The sequence below is a fragment of the Mytilus edulis genome, chromosome 10 (assembly GCF_963676685.1).
Source record: "Mytilus edulis chromosome 10, xbMytEdul2.2, whole genome shotgun sequence".
NCBI classification, from domain to species: Eukaryota; Metazoa; Mollusca; class Bivalvia; order Mytilida; family Mytilidae; genus Mytilus; species Mytilus edulis.
Genome location: NC_092353.1, coordinates 15,892,422 through 15,908,877, shown reverse-complemented (window position 1 = coordinate 15,908,877; position 16,456 = coordinate 15,892,422). Strand labels below are relative to the sequence as shown.

The following is a 16,456-nucleotide window of genomic DNA, read 5'->3' as shown; positions in this document are numbered from 1 at the left end:
TGAAGTCGATTGGACTTCAACTTCATCAAAAACTACCTTGACCAAAAACTTTAACCTGAAGCGGGACAGACGGACGAACGAACGGACGGACGGACGCACAGACCAGAAAACATAATGCCCCTCTACTAGCGTAGGTGGGGCATAAAAAAAGATAGAAAAAAATAATAACTGTTTGAGAATAAAGACATGAAACACCCCTGGGTGTTGAAACAGTAACGGATTGCTATGTACTCATATTGGTAATAAATGCTAAAAGTTTACATGCGGACAACTGCAGTTCTCCTCTGCACTTATGTAGAAAGGAACTAAACGGAATAAAATGAATTAAAACTTAAGATAACCAAATGTAGCTGCATTCGCTCCTTTCCATTTACTTCTTTAGACAGATTTGTAAACAACAGATGATTCAGTAATAGAAGAAAAGAACCAATCGGATGATGTTGACGATTTAGAGTTTAACGTCCAGTGACAAATATCATGTGCATATGAGAACGACAACATGTTATATGTACCCTGTGTTGTATTAGAAAGACACTTTCGGACGGATTTGAGAACGTGCTACTTTGAACAGACACAAAAATTAAGGCTGAAGAAAACGTTAATAATAGATTCATGCATATTCCAGCAGGCAATCCATATCCATATATTGAAGTGACAAACCCCTTAATAAAATTAAAAGGAAGTCAAAATAAAAATGTTCTTACTAGAAGGATACTGTTGCAGCGTATTGTCATTTTTTTTACTCAAGAGCATCTCATTCTTCACTTTTTCAAAGGGAAAATATAAAGGTAGCACAACTATTGTCGTGGCTAAATAACTCTTAACTGACACAATTTCAATTGTCCAACCCATTAACAGACTTTATTCCCATAATGTTCACTAAAACGTGGTATTACTCACGTTATATTACAATTATGAAATATTTACTAATTTCAATTTATATTTTAGAACCAAAGTACGATTTTGTGTCCTTTAAATGATATCTAAAATTGTTTTTGTCGCCTTTCATTACAAAAATTGCTATGCGTATAAGCATCAATACTACATACTTGCGCGACGCCTTTTAGTTTTACTGAAAACTGCGCAGACTATGAAATGTTTTTACAGTTGGAAAATGTTCTATGACATATATCATTTTGTCAGACACTTTTCTTTTTTTGATTTGATTCTAATAATGTACCTAAAATCTGTATATTAAATAGATTTTAATAGTAAAATTGTGCGTTTTACTCTTAACAGACGTATAACCAACCCGATTAACAGACCAACCGCTGATATAGCCGCATACTCAATATAGATGAACCGACCTATCTCTCGGTTAGCCGAGTGTCGGCCGTGAAGGTTTTCAAATCTTTTAATAACATTAATTTGTTGGTAAGCTACTAAATAATTTTGACATTAGAAATTATTTTTGATAAAAAAAAAAAGTACGTTAAACCGCCGACACATCACTTCCAATTCATCATAGGCAAAAGTCATGCATTGCATAGGCAAAAGTAAACAATGTCCGGTATGGAACCAGTCTACGATTGACAAAGGGAAGTAATTTGTTTTGAAAGTGTGTAATAACATAATCAAATCGGTAATTTGCAAATAGACTAATGAAGGACAAAGTTCATATCCCATTCATCATTTCTTCGACCATGTGGTATGTTTCAGGTCAATTTGAAATTTCTAATCCAATCAAACAGTGAAATATCATATTTACAAATTAACTGCTTACAAATCTTAATTTTTCGAAATGAAAATGATATTCTACCCGAAATATCGATTACCTTTGACAAAACCTTCTGAAATTAAAGTTCTAAATACTCTCTTATTTCGATTTTTTTAAAGTCTTTGAGCACTTTTTAATCGAGCGTCTAAGAGTTTATTTATATCCCTTTCTTTCCATTGATAGTGAATAAACTTTGCAAAACTATCCTTTTAATTGTCTATTTCTTTATATAGCTCATGACAAAAATCTTTTAATGTTGTTTAACTTGCAGTACTGATAATTTTACTTTTACTGTTTCATCCCATCTTCTCTATCTGATAGTTTCAACACGGAGACATTAAAATTGAATGGTTCAAATATATACGCACTTCAGTGAGCAGAAGACGTACAAGTATTACACTTAAGCACATATAGAAAGTTTGGAAAGCCAGATATATAAAAATATTGTAAAAAAAATAGAATATTTAAATAATGAAAATACAATGTAAGATAAAAATATTGTTAATCTTAATTTTCAAGTCCTAGTATAATAAGTATAAGTACCTCAGTAATGGAAAGAAAATACGGATACTGTGTTATAAATCGTAGCAACTCATATCGATATTGTGAAAGTTATCTCCCGCATGAATAGCTCTGATTCATTGATGTGTGTGTTTGGCTATACTTTTTGTCCGTTTTTTTTTATATCCACTATTAAAATTTGTATCAGGTTTTCAATTTTCAGCATCGATCATCAATAAAGAGACTTAAAATGTACATAAAATAACCACTCCTCTTTATCGTCCTTTCAAATATAAACAAAAAAGTGTTTCTCTTGTCACGTACCGGGGGTACGCAACTGCGTTACTCTGGGTTTCGTACCAGAGTCGTTTCTCTGGATACAGTCAAGGCTCAAGAATTGGTAGCGTTATTTTATCAACTGAGTATTCGGATTTTCTTTATATTAATGCTGGGCTTCCAAATTAAGAAGTCTTTGGGTAATAGACGATAAATGCCAAGGATGATAGTAAATATCTTGATATACTTTTGCTTAGCCAATGCTTTCTAAAAGCAACGTATTATTAATATACTGAGCCAGTGCTTTACTTGTAGCCACTGCTTTATATCTACTTTATTTGGGCCAGTGCGTGTGTTGGACTGTTTGGTCACTTCTTTGCTCTTATTCAATGCTTCTCTCTGCAGCCACTGCTTCTTCAGCAGCTATACTTATTTAATCACTTGGCTCCTTACTCAGGACCACTGGAAATACTTTATTTTGTATACCGCCAATGCTTCTTTCTGAAGCCACTGCTTCTTCAGCAGCAATTACTGAATTAATCAATTGGCTCCTTATTCAGGACCACTGCTTATAATTCTTATTCAGAACTATAGATTAATCTCACCTTTCTTCTTCTCTTGTATCCAACTGCTCGGCTTGAATTCTAAACCCAGAACAATGTGAACTGTGAAAACCTTGGTATATATAGTAAATTGTAGACTCGTCCATACAATAGACTATTCCAAAAACGACTTTATCACTAAAACGTTTTACAACACCTAAGCATATATGATATAACAAAGCACTATTGTGACGGTTATATACTTTGTAACAACTGATCATGATCGTGGGAATTCCGGATTTATAGGTCAATTCCTGACCCCAAAACAATTACTACTCACCCAGTAAAATGTAAACAAATCGAAAGTGAAAGTAAAACAATGTGTAAATAAATGAAGGGAATGAATGATATTTCTTTCTGTTGGACTTTACAATCGGATTATAAAATAAGCAAGAACCAGGTAAGTTTGCAAATTCATCACATTACCCACGCCTCCAAGAAATGCGTCCCGGCATTTACCAAAATCAATTGAGTACATCTACATCAAGTGGACATTTTTCAGTCCCAAACTCTATCCGGGTATTGCCTCGAGCCATGTCATTCAAAAAAAAAACCACAATTCTAAATATCATTAAACAACCGTTACTTCTTCAGTAACTAATCACTAAAACAACGGTTACCGTTACTTCTTCAGTAACTAATCACTAAAACAACTCGTAGATGTATAATCTACCCGACATGACAAGATTCCCACTCAACTGTTCACTATTACTTAACATGGGCATCAACTTTAGAAGTTAACCTTATCCTAAGAACCCTTAAATCATTTTCCATCTGTATTTCAAATATGCATGCTGACAGATTTTTGAACAAGTAATTTTGACCATGAAAACCAACAAGCCAAATAGCAAATTTGAAAACCACCGAAAACATCACAAAGCCAAAACATGTATGAAATAATTTTGCCTAACAACCGGCCACTTATGGACCACTCAAAGAGCTTGTTGAGAGGGATCTTTTACGTGCACAAAGCGTGGTACTCCCTGAACACGGGGCCTCGGATTTAACGTCCCCATCCGACGGACATCATTGTTATATATTCAAAGAAACAAGGCATTATATATAAACAATAAAACACAAAAGTTTTCATAATTTCTTGGAAATCTTTTTCCTTTAACAAGTAACTAAATATCTGTATTGTCTGTTCTTCGCGAACACTCACTTGCAAATAAATCACACGATAGAGCAATCTGAAAACGTATCCCGTCGGACTGATCACTGAATAATTCAGTCAAGCCTTCCTGGCTATGGTATTTATATGCTTATTATATCAAATGTCACTTCATCTTTTCCAGATTTCAGTTTCCTCCACATCTTTTCCGTTTTCCTTATATCTTCTAACACTCTTCTTTCAACCAGCATCAATCCAGGGGTAACTACTGGCCTGACAACCTGTGCTGGCACAAGGCTTGGGATGGTTCCAGTCGTAGTTGTCGTAACAGTTCTTAAGTCCATAGGTGATGACGAGAACAATGGTGGTGATGGGTTTGATACAGAACTGTCATCGGAATCAGTATCCATCATTCTCGGTATCAGAAACGAGTTTGTCACAGGAGGTACCACTACAGTTGCGGTTGTGGTTGGCAACCTCGGCAATGTAAATCTCTTGGCTATTGGCTGTGGTCCTAATGAACTCTTAAGGGTTTCTAGTAATCTCTTCTTTGAAGAAGTAGCCACTGGTAGAGGAGACGTGCTTTTCCTAACTACTCTGCCTTTGATAAGTGGTCCTGTGACCATCACTGATTTACCTGTTGTGCCTTTCTTGTTTGTAGGCTCTCCAAGGACATCCGATAGTGTGCCTGGATTTTGTTTCTCCCATTCACTATCGGTATCATCTATGGCTGACAAGGATGCTGCATGTCTCCTTCTCTGGTGCCTTGTGAAGTCACTCTTCCTGCTTGTTGCGTAAGGACACAGATCACATAAGTACTCTTCTTCTGAAGACCTTCTCTTTGCACATGCTATAACATGATCCTCCAACTCCTTTTCTGTTTGGAACCGTACTTGGCAAACAGGGCACCTCCATCTTTCCCGTGGTGTCTTCTTTGTGTTAGCCATCTGTAATATAAGAGAACTCATTGTAAATATATACATGTATATACAAAATTAAATGTTATGTACAGTTATACTTTCTATACACGTTTCATTCATTCATATTTTTTTTTTTTTTTTTTTTTTTTTTTTTTTTTTTTATTTTTATTTATATTTTCTTTTACTTTAATCTTGAACATAATCATTTAACCAAGTGGGAGGCTTCCTTTCCCGTCTTAATCTTGGTAAATTAATGTGTTCGTCTTGTTCAATGGTCTCATATGTATTCTCAAAATCAAATTCAATTGGGGCGCTTTCGTCAACAACTTGGGCTCGATCGTTCATTTCGGATACCTGATTTGACGGCTCGAGCCCTTGTAAACGCTCTCCTAGTAATGGTTCACCTAACAAACGTTGATCCTTGCATTGTCTCATGCGATCAACATGTATTACCTGTGGTCGACCCTTTCTGCCACAATTAACTAGGTATGTTACCTCTGAGTATTGTTTTAACACTTTAAAGGGACCCCGCCAATAACTTGTAAACTTAGGGGATTGGCCAAGCTTACGAACAGGAAAGAAAACAAACACTTTATCACTTTTATTAAATTTATTCCAACTTAAATGTTTGTCATGATATTGCTTCTGCCGAAGCATTTCTTTGTTAACATGATTCTGTACAAACTGGTGGGCGTCTTCCATTCTTTCCTGTAACTCCCATACCCACTTGTTAGCTGGAATAGACTTCACTTCCCTTGGGAGTTCGTACATAATATCTACAGGAGTAGCTACTTCTCTTCCCATCATCATACGGTTCGGAGTGCTGCCGGTTGTTTCGTGTACAGCTGTTCTGTAAGCCATCATCACATAAGGTAGAAGCTGATCCCAGTTTGTGTGATGCTCGTCCACGTACGCACTTAGCATTTTTACTAGAGTACTGTTGAATCTCTCAACCATACCATCGGATTGTGGGTGATATGGGGTTGTACGGGTTTTGCTGATTTGTAGGAGGTTACACATTTCAGAGAAAAGCTCACTCTCAAACTGCCTTCCTTGATCTGAATGAATCAGTGTAGGTACCCCGAATCTGCAAATAATTTCTGTTACTATGATATTTGCAACCGTCGATGCTTCCATGTTCTCCATGGGAAAGCTTTCTGTCCATTTTGTATAGTAATCAGCTATCACCAGTATATATTTATTGTTGTTGGCGGTTTTTGGCAACTCGCCCAAAATGTCGACGGCTATCCTTTCCATAGGGAAGCCTGACCTTTGAATCTGCATTGGCGCTCTCTTTCGTTTTTGTGGGCCTTTCCTTCTTACACAAGTCTCACATCCTGTTATGTAGGCCACCACATCACGACGCATTCCAGGCCAATAAAACCTGTATTTTAATCTTCCTAATGTTTTTCTTATCCCAAGATGTCCGGATGTCTTATTGTCATGGCATTGCTGTAAAACGACGCGCCTTTCTTTCATGGGTACGATGACGCGTAGTTTGCCTCCCGTGCTTTGCTCCTTGCACAATAAACCGTTATCAACTTTCAATGTTTCGTATTGCGACCATAAACTCTTAACTGCATAATTACATTCCCCAATTTCTTTGAAAAGCGGTTTCTTGCCATTTAATACCCAACTCTTTATCAATGATATGTTTTCATCCTCTTGTTGTAGTACCAACAGCGTCTTATTTTCATCACTCCCATCATTTGTACAGATAGCTGATTCGTTCACCTCTATAGGTGGTGCTTGTGTAACAACATTAACACGTACTAGTTTCTTCTCCCAGTCTTGTTCGAAGCCACATTGTTTACATGGCATTCTGCTAAGTGCATCAGCATTTCTGTGTTGATTTCCAGGTCGGTGCTTAATTTTCATGTTATACGAACTAAGGACTTCCAGCCATCTCGCAAGCTGTCCTTCTGCGTTCTTAAAATTCATTAACCACTGCAGAGAGCTATGGTCAGTTCTGACAACAAACGTTCTTCCATACAGAAAATGCCTAAAATGCTTAACAAAATGAACTACGGCGAGTAACTCTTTTCGAGTGACGCAATATTTACGCTCGGTCTTCGAAAGTGTACGGCTACCATAAGCAATAACCGTTTCTTTTCCGTCTATTTCCTGGGACAGGACTGCTCCAATTGCAGACTGACTTGCGTCCGTATCAAGTATAAAAGGTCTCGAAAAATCTGGATGTGACAGTAGTGGCGCCTCGAGAAGCTTGGATTTCAATGTCTGAAACGCATCTTGACACTCCTCTGTCCACAAGTATTCGCGACCCTTTTCTGTTAATTTGTGCAAACATTTTGCAATGCCTGCAAAATTTTCTATGTATCTCCTATAATATCCGCACAGGCCGAGAAATGAGCGCAACTCGCTTACATCTTTCGGTTCTGACCATTGCTTAATAACCTCCACCTTTTGTGGATCCGTTGCAACACCATCCTCACTTATTACATGTCCAAGGAAGGACACTGATTTTGCGAACAACGAACACTTTTTGGGTTTTAACTTTAACCCGGCGTCAATCAATCTATCAAAAACCTGTCGCAAATTAGTTAACATCTCTTCAAAATTTCTGCCAACTACAATTATGTCATCCAAATACACCAAGCAAATGTTCCACTGTAGTCCAGCCATAACTCTTTCCATTAACCGCTCAAATGTTGCCGGAGCACAGGCGAGCCCAAACGGCATTTTACGAAATTGGAAAAGTCCACGCCGTGTCGCGAACGCAGTTTTAGGACGGTCACTCTCTTCTACCTCTACCTGCCAATAACCTGAGCAAAGGTCTAAAGTTGAGAACCACTTGTTGCCAGCGAGCTGCTCCAATGAATCGTCTATTCGAGGTAACGGATACGCGTCTTTTACCGTAAGGTCATTGAGTCGACGATAGTCGACACAGAAGCGAGTCGACCCGTCCTTCTTTTTAACAAGTACAATCCCTGATGACCATGGCCCTTCAGACGGCTCGATCACGCCTCGCTCTAACATATCGTCAATATGTTTGTCAATTTCATCGCGCATGGCTACCGGTGTCCGCCGAGGTGGTTGTTTGACAGGATAATTTGTTCCGGTGTTGATGCGATGGCGTACAATACTAGTACATCCGAGATCGTTATCGGACAGCGCAAAAAGCGACTTGTATTGCTGCAAACAGTCAGTAACTTGATGTCTCTGCTTCTCAGTCAAATGGGAACTTGCTTCATTGACCAGCTTCTGCAGTTCGTTGTCTAGTTTTGGATTTTTGTGTTCTTTTCTGGTGTTTTCAGTCATGGTGATTACATCTTCTACTGGACTTATTTCTCCAACAATGGTTCCGGCTCGTATTGTTGTTACATTATTTGAAACATTTAGCAATCTAATTGGCACTTGTTCTCGTGCTTCAACCAAGGTCTTTGCCAGTAAAGCGTTGTCCCTTTTCACAAACTTCTCGCTTGGCTCAATAATGCCTATCTGCAGTTTACTGGTTAACGTATCATAGTCATTAATCCTACCACGTGCAAAAGCTTCTGTTCCTGGTGGTATACTGATATCCTCTGCGGCTGAAATTCTGTAACAGCCTATTTTGCCAGAAAACGCCATAGGATATGTGTTACTTTTGCATTGAAGGGTTTCCTGTTGTAAATCTATTTTACAATTATTCTCTTTCATAAAATCTAAACCCAGTATCCCGTCAATAGATATGTCGGCAACCAAAGCTTCGACTATAAACTTGTCTTGTCCAATCTCTATACAGAACATTCCCTTACCAGCTATGCTCAGCTCTGTTCCATTTGCTGAAATAATGACTTGGGTTATTGGTTCAAGTTCCGGTCGTTCCTTTTTCTGTATTCTGTAAAACAAAGCGTGCGAAACTAAAGTAACCGTGGCACCAGTATCTATTAAAAACTTGGTAGGCTGGTTATGAACGGCGACGTCAATGTACGCACCAGCTTCCATGTTTGAAGCATCTGTTCCCACGTTAATTTTTCTTCTTTCCATTCGCCTGTGTCGACTGTTGTAGTGTAAAGGCCGCACTGCTCCGTTTCCCCTACCATTGCTTCCATTGTAAGGCTTCTTAGGAGCTCTACATTCATTTCTAAAATGTCCAAATCTTCCACAATTGTAGCACTGTATCTTGTCTTTCCATCCAGGCATATTGGTATCGGAGTCTTTCCTTGTCATATCGCTTTTAAAATTATCAAGGTCCTTTTGGAGGGATTGAATTTTTGTTGAAAAGTCTTCCATCATTTTTGCCATTTTATCGTAAGACTCATTTGGTTCAGTGCATGTGGCGCGCAAATGACCTCTGCCAGTGTCGTATTTTCTTTCAGCCTTGTAAAAAGCTTCTAATTCTACGGCAAGACATATGGTTTGATTGAGGTTTTCAGGTCTAGATTGTTTTATCCTTATTCTCATCTCTGAATCCACAAGAGAATCTAAAAATTGTTCCCTTGCTAAAGTTTCTCTAACCTCGCTTGGTGCGTTAGGATAAGCCTTGTTTACCAATCTTCTTATGGCCTGACCAAGCTCCGGCAAACTTTCACTAGCTTTTTGTCTTCTTTCTTTTAATTGTACTCGGTACAACTCAGTCTGGTTTGGAGGCGAAAATCTTTCTTGCAATGCTTTTATCAAGGTAGTATAATCCATTCTTTTCTCAGTAGGTAGATCACTAAACACTCCTTGTGCTTGTCCTCTTAAAGCTGTTGCAAGGTACAGACCCTTCTCTTGGTCATCCCAGTTGTTGATCACCGCACAGGCATCAAAATGTGACTTAAAATCGCTCCATTCACTCGTTCCATCATAATTGGCAAGCTTAATTTCGCGCCGTGTCTTCCCGTGGCTAGGTTTGTCAGCGGAATTAGTGTTGCGGACTGGCTTGTTTTGGCGTAATTCTTCCCTCAGTATCGGTGATACATCTGGCATCGGCATTGCTTCGGTTCCTGCTTCTTTCTTTGTAGTGTGTGTCTTCTGCGTTGTCAGTTCTTTTGGCCGCGCTCCTTTGTCGTCCGTCTTTATAGTGGTAAATGGCCCATATAAACGCGGAACTTCGGGTCTTGGAACATTCCGATCTGTACCGATACTGGCACGATGCGTATCTTGCATGAAATCGCCGTGACGCGTTTGAATTATACCAGAGTCACTTAAATCTTTTACTGGGATTTTTGGGGTAGAATATAAATTTGCACTTGGTCCCTGGCTCATTAAAGTCTGCATTCGATCGCTTAATTCTTCTTCTAACAAACTTATTTGTTGCCCTAACTCATTATACTTGTCCATTTTTAATATTTTATTTAAAATATATCCAGAGCCTTGCTGTATCCCACCGCTGCCACCAAAAATATGTCACGTACCGGGGGTACGCAACTGCGTTACTCTGGGTTTCGTACCAGAGTCGTTTCTCTGGATACAGTCAAGGCTCAAGAATTGGTAGCGTTATTTTATCAACTGAGTATTCGGATTTTCTTTATATTAATGCTGGGCTTCCAAATTAAGAAGTCTTTGGGTAATAGACGATAAATGCCAAGGATGATAGTAAATATCTTGATATACTTTTGCTTAGCCAATGCTTTCTAAAAGCAACGTATTATTAATATACTGAGCCAGTGCTTTACTTGTAGCCACTGCTTTATATCTACTTTATTTGGGCCAGTGCGTGTGTTGGACTGTTTGGTCACTTCTTTGCTCTTATTCAATGCTTCTCTCTGCAGCCACTGCTTCTTCAGCAGCTATACTTATTTAATCACTTGGCTCCTTACTCAGGACCACTGGAAATACTTTATTTTGTATACCGCCAATGCTTCTTTCTGAAGCCACTGCTTCTTCAGCAGCAATTACTGAATTAATCAATTGGCTCCTTATTCAGGACCACTGCTTATAATTCTTATTCAGAACTATAGATTAATCTCACCTTTCTTCTTCTCTTGTATCCAACTGCTCGGCTTGAATTCTAAACCCAGAACAATGTGAACTGTGAAAACCTTGGTATATATAGTAAATTGTAGACTCGTCCATACAATAGACTATTCCAAAAACGACTTTATCACTAAAACGTTTTACAACACCTAAGCATATATGATATAACAAAGCACTATTGTGACGGTTATATACTTTGTAACAACTGATCATGATCGTGGGAATTCCGGATTTATAGGTCAATTCCTGACCCCAAAACAATTACTACTCACCCAGTAAAATGTAAACAAATCGAAAGTGAAAGTAAAACAATGTGTAAATAAATGAAGGGAATGAATGATATTTCTTTCTGTTGGACTTTACAATCGGATTATAAAATAAGCAAGAACCAGGTAAGTTTGCAAATTCATCACACTCTTATCTTAAATACGTTTGTAAGTTTCCTCATATTTCTTTCTTCCTGTTATTTGGATTATGATATCAGTCCTGCATGTATTATTAATCGCTTATTCATTTTTTAGGTACAAGACAGCATTCCGACAGTTTTAATCTTTTGATAAAAATATGATAAGGAAGTATTTATTAACTTATAAAATTGAATCAATCTGTTTACCAGTCACCATCTGAGGTGTATAGGCAAATTACATTATTTTGTTGACATGATTATAACATATATAACCGATGATAACAACTACAACAATAAAACATAAATTAGGATGTTTTAAGGTGGTATGGGAGTCTAAAATAAAAATGATAGAATTTGTTCATACTTTGCCAAAACGTAGTATCTATTGATAAATGTTGAAAAATATAATAAAAATGATAGGTCACCGTGCATTTTCTCAAGCTACAGGACGTGACAAATTGACAGATTTTGTATGGATTATACAGGAAAAACACCATTTTGTGATTAGAAACTAAATAAAATGATAGAATTGTTAAATACTGAAGGAAAAGATAGCTTTCAGACAATGCTTTGAGAATATCAACAGAAAAAATAGGGTCACCGTACGTTTTTTCCGGCTAAAATACAAAATAGGAAAATTTCATGAAGAATTCTTCAGAAAATGCACTGTTTTGGAGTTATCTCCCCTTGAAATGCCAGTTTAAAAAAAAATAAAAAAAATAAAAAAATAATAAATATTTGCAAAAATATTAATATTTGTAAGTGATACTCTTATAAATTTGTACTTTTAAATGAAAATTCACATTAAATATCTGCATTTCTGCATTACATTTTGCTAACTTGATAGAATATATGGACCTTTGATTCTCTGTTTTATACAATCCAAGAAGGAGGAAGACACCCATACCACCTTAACAATATTTCTTTTGAACTGCAGCTATATAGTAACGTCCCACGTTAAGAAAATGGATACAACAGACATCTTTTAATTTAGCTTATTTTTTTATTTATACTTTATCGAGAAAGTAATTGCTATATATTGTATGTACTGTCTAGCGTCTAGGTGAAATTTATTTGCAAGCAAAAATTCTTAGTGTCCCCTTACTCTTTCGGGTCTGTTTTTTCCACCATTTCAATTACTGTTTGTGTTTTCTTTGAAATGAAACAGAAAGTGTTGCTTTGGTTTCTTTTCGGCAAATTTCAATGACGTTTTTTTTTGGTTTTTTTTTTGGTTTTTTTGACGTTTTTTTTGACTTTTTTTGCGTATATCGGTTCATAAGTTTGTGAGCATTGATCGATGACCATTCCTTTACCTTCGCATAGCTTATAAACAAAGATGTGGTATGATTGCCAATAAGACAAGTCTCCACAAAAGACCAAAATGACACAGAAATTAAAAACTATAGGTCACCGTACAACCTTCAACAATGTGCAACAGATGGGTAAAAATACAAGTGGAATGGATGTTAAACAATAGTTTACTGTTAGGTTTTAATACACACAAATTATCCGTTAGGTGAAAATGATTTTTCACAAAAGAATTAAAAAGAATAAAATAAGATTTCAGGTCTGTCGGGCCTCACATGTCAGGGAAACCAAAGTTCTTTTCAATTGCCTATTGAAACTAAATTATTGACGCATAACCCTAGTATGTGTGTTTGGCTAGATCTAAATGTTTTGTGACGTAACTGTAAACATCCTTTTACACGTGCGTAGTTTATGAAACTGGGTTTCATTCACCAATAATTTGGCAAAGTATATTACTAGTACCTAGACTGGACTGGACTGGGTTGTTGGACTGGACTGACTAGACTGGACTCTAATTTATTTGTCACTTACATGCACTTATTCATTATTTGTGTATGTGTTATCTTCTTTTTTACTACAACAGTACTAAATACATTTTTATTATGATACTATCGTTTTAGTTTGTAATCTCCTCTGTTAATAGACGTTGTATTAATTAATGACATTCGACTTAAGAACATATTCTTCACATTTATGCAGGTACAAATTGAGGTGTAAGCATCAAATGTATTGTATAAAGCATATAGAAGGACATATATACACTATCCTGTATTGTGTATTGATGTAAAGATTCTGCGTACTGATGTTGTTTGTCATATTAACAACGTGTTATATTGTTCTTTCATTTGTATTTGTTCTATTATTAATATTACTTTTACTGTTGGATTGTTTTCTGTGATATCCGTTTAACGTGCTTCGGTACTTAAACATCACGTCAATGTGTTTGTATTATCTTTCATTTTTCGCTGGTGTGTTTTGTTTGTGCGACTTTTTGTGTTTCTTTGGTTCTTATAACGTGACTCTGTACTTTAAAAGATCCCGTCAGTATGATATTGTTCTAGTATATGTCATTATGATACATTTCTATTATGAATTAGAAAATACGTTGAACCACAAACGTCAAAATTATTCAATCGTATATTGGACTGAACTATTTGTGGATTCTTATATATTCTATATGACTTTTGGACTATTTCAAATCTCGGTCTATTTTTATAACTTAAATGAATTCTTACATACTTTAGATTTTTTAACATATGCTAGCATTGCCCATGTGAAATTTAAAAATGGTTGGTAGAGATATTGAACGACAAAAATATGTGACGTATATAATTTTCTGACGTCAGACACTCGAATCAATGAATGTGTTTGTAGATAGTTGTTTTTGTGTTCTATTAAATTGTTCTTTTTAAAATTGTTATACGATGATGACTGCTGCACCCATATTTTGACTATATTATGTCTGTTTTGTTCACGTATCATTGTAAATATAAAGGAATTTGACGAGACTGTCAACAAAATGAGAGGTTCCGCGCTATTAAACCAGGTTTGAAAATGCGGGTACCAAATCAGGAATATGACAGTTGTTGTCCATTCGTTTTTTATGTGTTTTGTCATTTCATTTTGCCATGTGATTATAGACTTTCCGATTGAATTTTTCTCTGAGTTCAGTATTTTTGTGATTTTACTTTTTGTTATATATTTTTATAATACATTTATCGCCTTATTCTAATTTTCTTTCTGAAATATATAGATATAGGAAGATTTGGGATGATGCCAATGAGACAACACTCCATCCAAGTAACAATTTATAAAAGTAAACCATTATAGGTCAAGGTACGGCCTTCGATACCAATATTGTTAACTTACGTTACACAAAACATCTTAGATTAAACTAAACTGTAGACATGAAGTTTTGTTTCAGATGTAATTTGATATGTAATTAAAACGTGTATGCTGTGTATCGTAGGCAATCATTAGAATGAAATTCAGTTTCCTCAAGCTATTGTTATTTTCAATTGTGATTGCCACATGCTGACCTTAGAAGGGCCTGTTTTTTTCTGATGGTAGCGTTTTCTTTCAATTGTGTTTTTATATAGTGTGAGAAAATTTGGAATTGCTAAGTTCAATTGGAGTTTTATTCAAGAAAATCCAGATGTATTGAAAGTTTTTGGAATTATGTAGATTTTTGAACTTTGAAAACTATCAATACAGTACAGATATGTTAATATGAAACTAATAATATTTACTTTCAATGTTTGATATATATTATGTTTTATTAATGCTTTTACATAAGACTTTAGTGCTTATGACTCTGGTCTTGAAGTGGCTTCAGAAAATAACCCAGTTTATCTTATCAATTATTTTACAGTATTTGCTTGATAAAATATTAGTGTCAATTATAAAAAAAATATCTTTTCTCACCATGGGCCCTTTCTTTGAAATAAAACAATTTTGACTTTTACATTTATGTGAAAGAATGTATGTATAAATATTGAAAAACAAAATATGATAATGTGACAACTTGATATACACCCAAAATTACATAATGCGGGATTATTTATTTGTCCTATCTGTATTATACAATAAGATAGATGCTGACATTACAATATGTATACTAATAGACCTAGTAGATTATGACTTATAATATATGATTGAATAAAAAGGCATAAAGCATAGTTCAGTCGTAAACAAATACATAATAACAGCATGTTAATAAAAGTAATATACATGCCAGTCCAATCAAGTCTTATTCGGTCCAGAGACCAGTCCAGTTCAGGTAATACATGTATACTTATTTTTTATATAAAAGCCTATACCAAATTGGGACAGTTGTTATTCATTTTTAGTTTTTGGTTCATTTAGTCTAACGAATGCTTTTATAAAGATTTCGTTAACTCCCCCTTTTTAGGTTACATATTGTTGTTGAACGTTTATTTTAAGGTAGCACAATACAAATATTTTATTCATCCAATTCCCCAGTTTTAAAATGCTGTAACTTTCTTTATTATGCTTGCAAATTTATAAAAGTGATATTTGTCGATAGCTAACAGGTCACTCTTTCAAATTATTACAATGTTACTATTATACAACAATTATGTAATCAATTATAATGTTTACTGTGTCTACACAATGTTACAAGATATTTCTACTTTCAATTGAAATTAGCTTCTTCGTGTATACCCCGAGAAGGTTGATTGTATTATATGTTGTTCCTAGAACCATTATCTACCAACGAGTGTCTCAGATTTAGGATAGAATGTATAGATCAAATGTTATACCTCATCAAACATGTTCTTTTTTTATGTGATTAGGATGTTTATACTAATTACAAGTTTATGATATAATGGAATACGATAGCAATAATTTGAGACACCCTTTTGTAGTTCTTGCAGTGTTGATTAAGATTTCGTTAAAATTTCCTGCGTGGTTATAGAGATGATAGAGCTTAATCAATTCAAGTAAACTGACCAATAATTTGCCAATAATTGCATGATAATTGATTACATGATTATTGCACAACAAAAGTATTGCATTTATTAAAAAGATTATTCTTTTATCTATCTGTATACATATAATATTGTATATGTAGTCTTACGAAAGTAGCAGCATTTTAAAGGTTGGGGGTTGGAAGTAAAAAACAATCTTTGTATTGTGTTACCTCAAGTAACCTAGCACAACACTAAACACCTTATTCACAAGTGTGACCGTTAA

The 16,456-nt window shown here is 35.6% G+C and overlaps 1 protein-coding gene across 1 annotated transcript; it reads right to left on the bottom strand.

Moving 5' to 3' along the window:
• Window positions 1-2,538: 2,538 nt before the first annotated feature.
• LOC139493510 (uncharacterized) lies at window positions 2,539-11,435 on the bottom strand. Its single transcript, XM_071281991.1, has 2 exons — window positions 11,024-11,435; window positions 2,539-5,154 (listed from the first exon to the last, which is right to left on the bottom strand). The coding sequence occupies exon 2, from the start codon at window positions 5,152-5,154 to the stop codon at window positions 4,351-4,353; it is 804 nt and encodes a 267-aa protein (XP_071138092.1). The 5' UTR covers window positions 11,024-11,435; the 3' UTR covers window positions 2,539-4,350.
• Window positions 11,436-16,456: the final 5,021 nt, after the last annotated feature.

Excerpts from the sequence above, each read along its gene's own strand:
- LOC139493510 (XM_071281991.1), bottom strand. The coding sequence starts at position 5,154 with ATGGCTAACACAAAGAAGACACCACGGGAAAGATGGAGGTGCCCTGTT.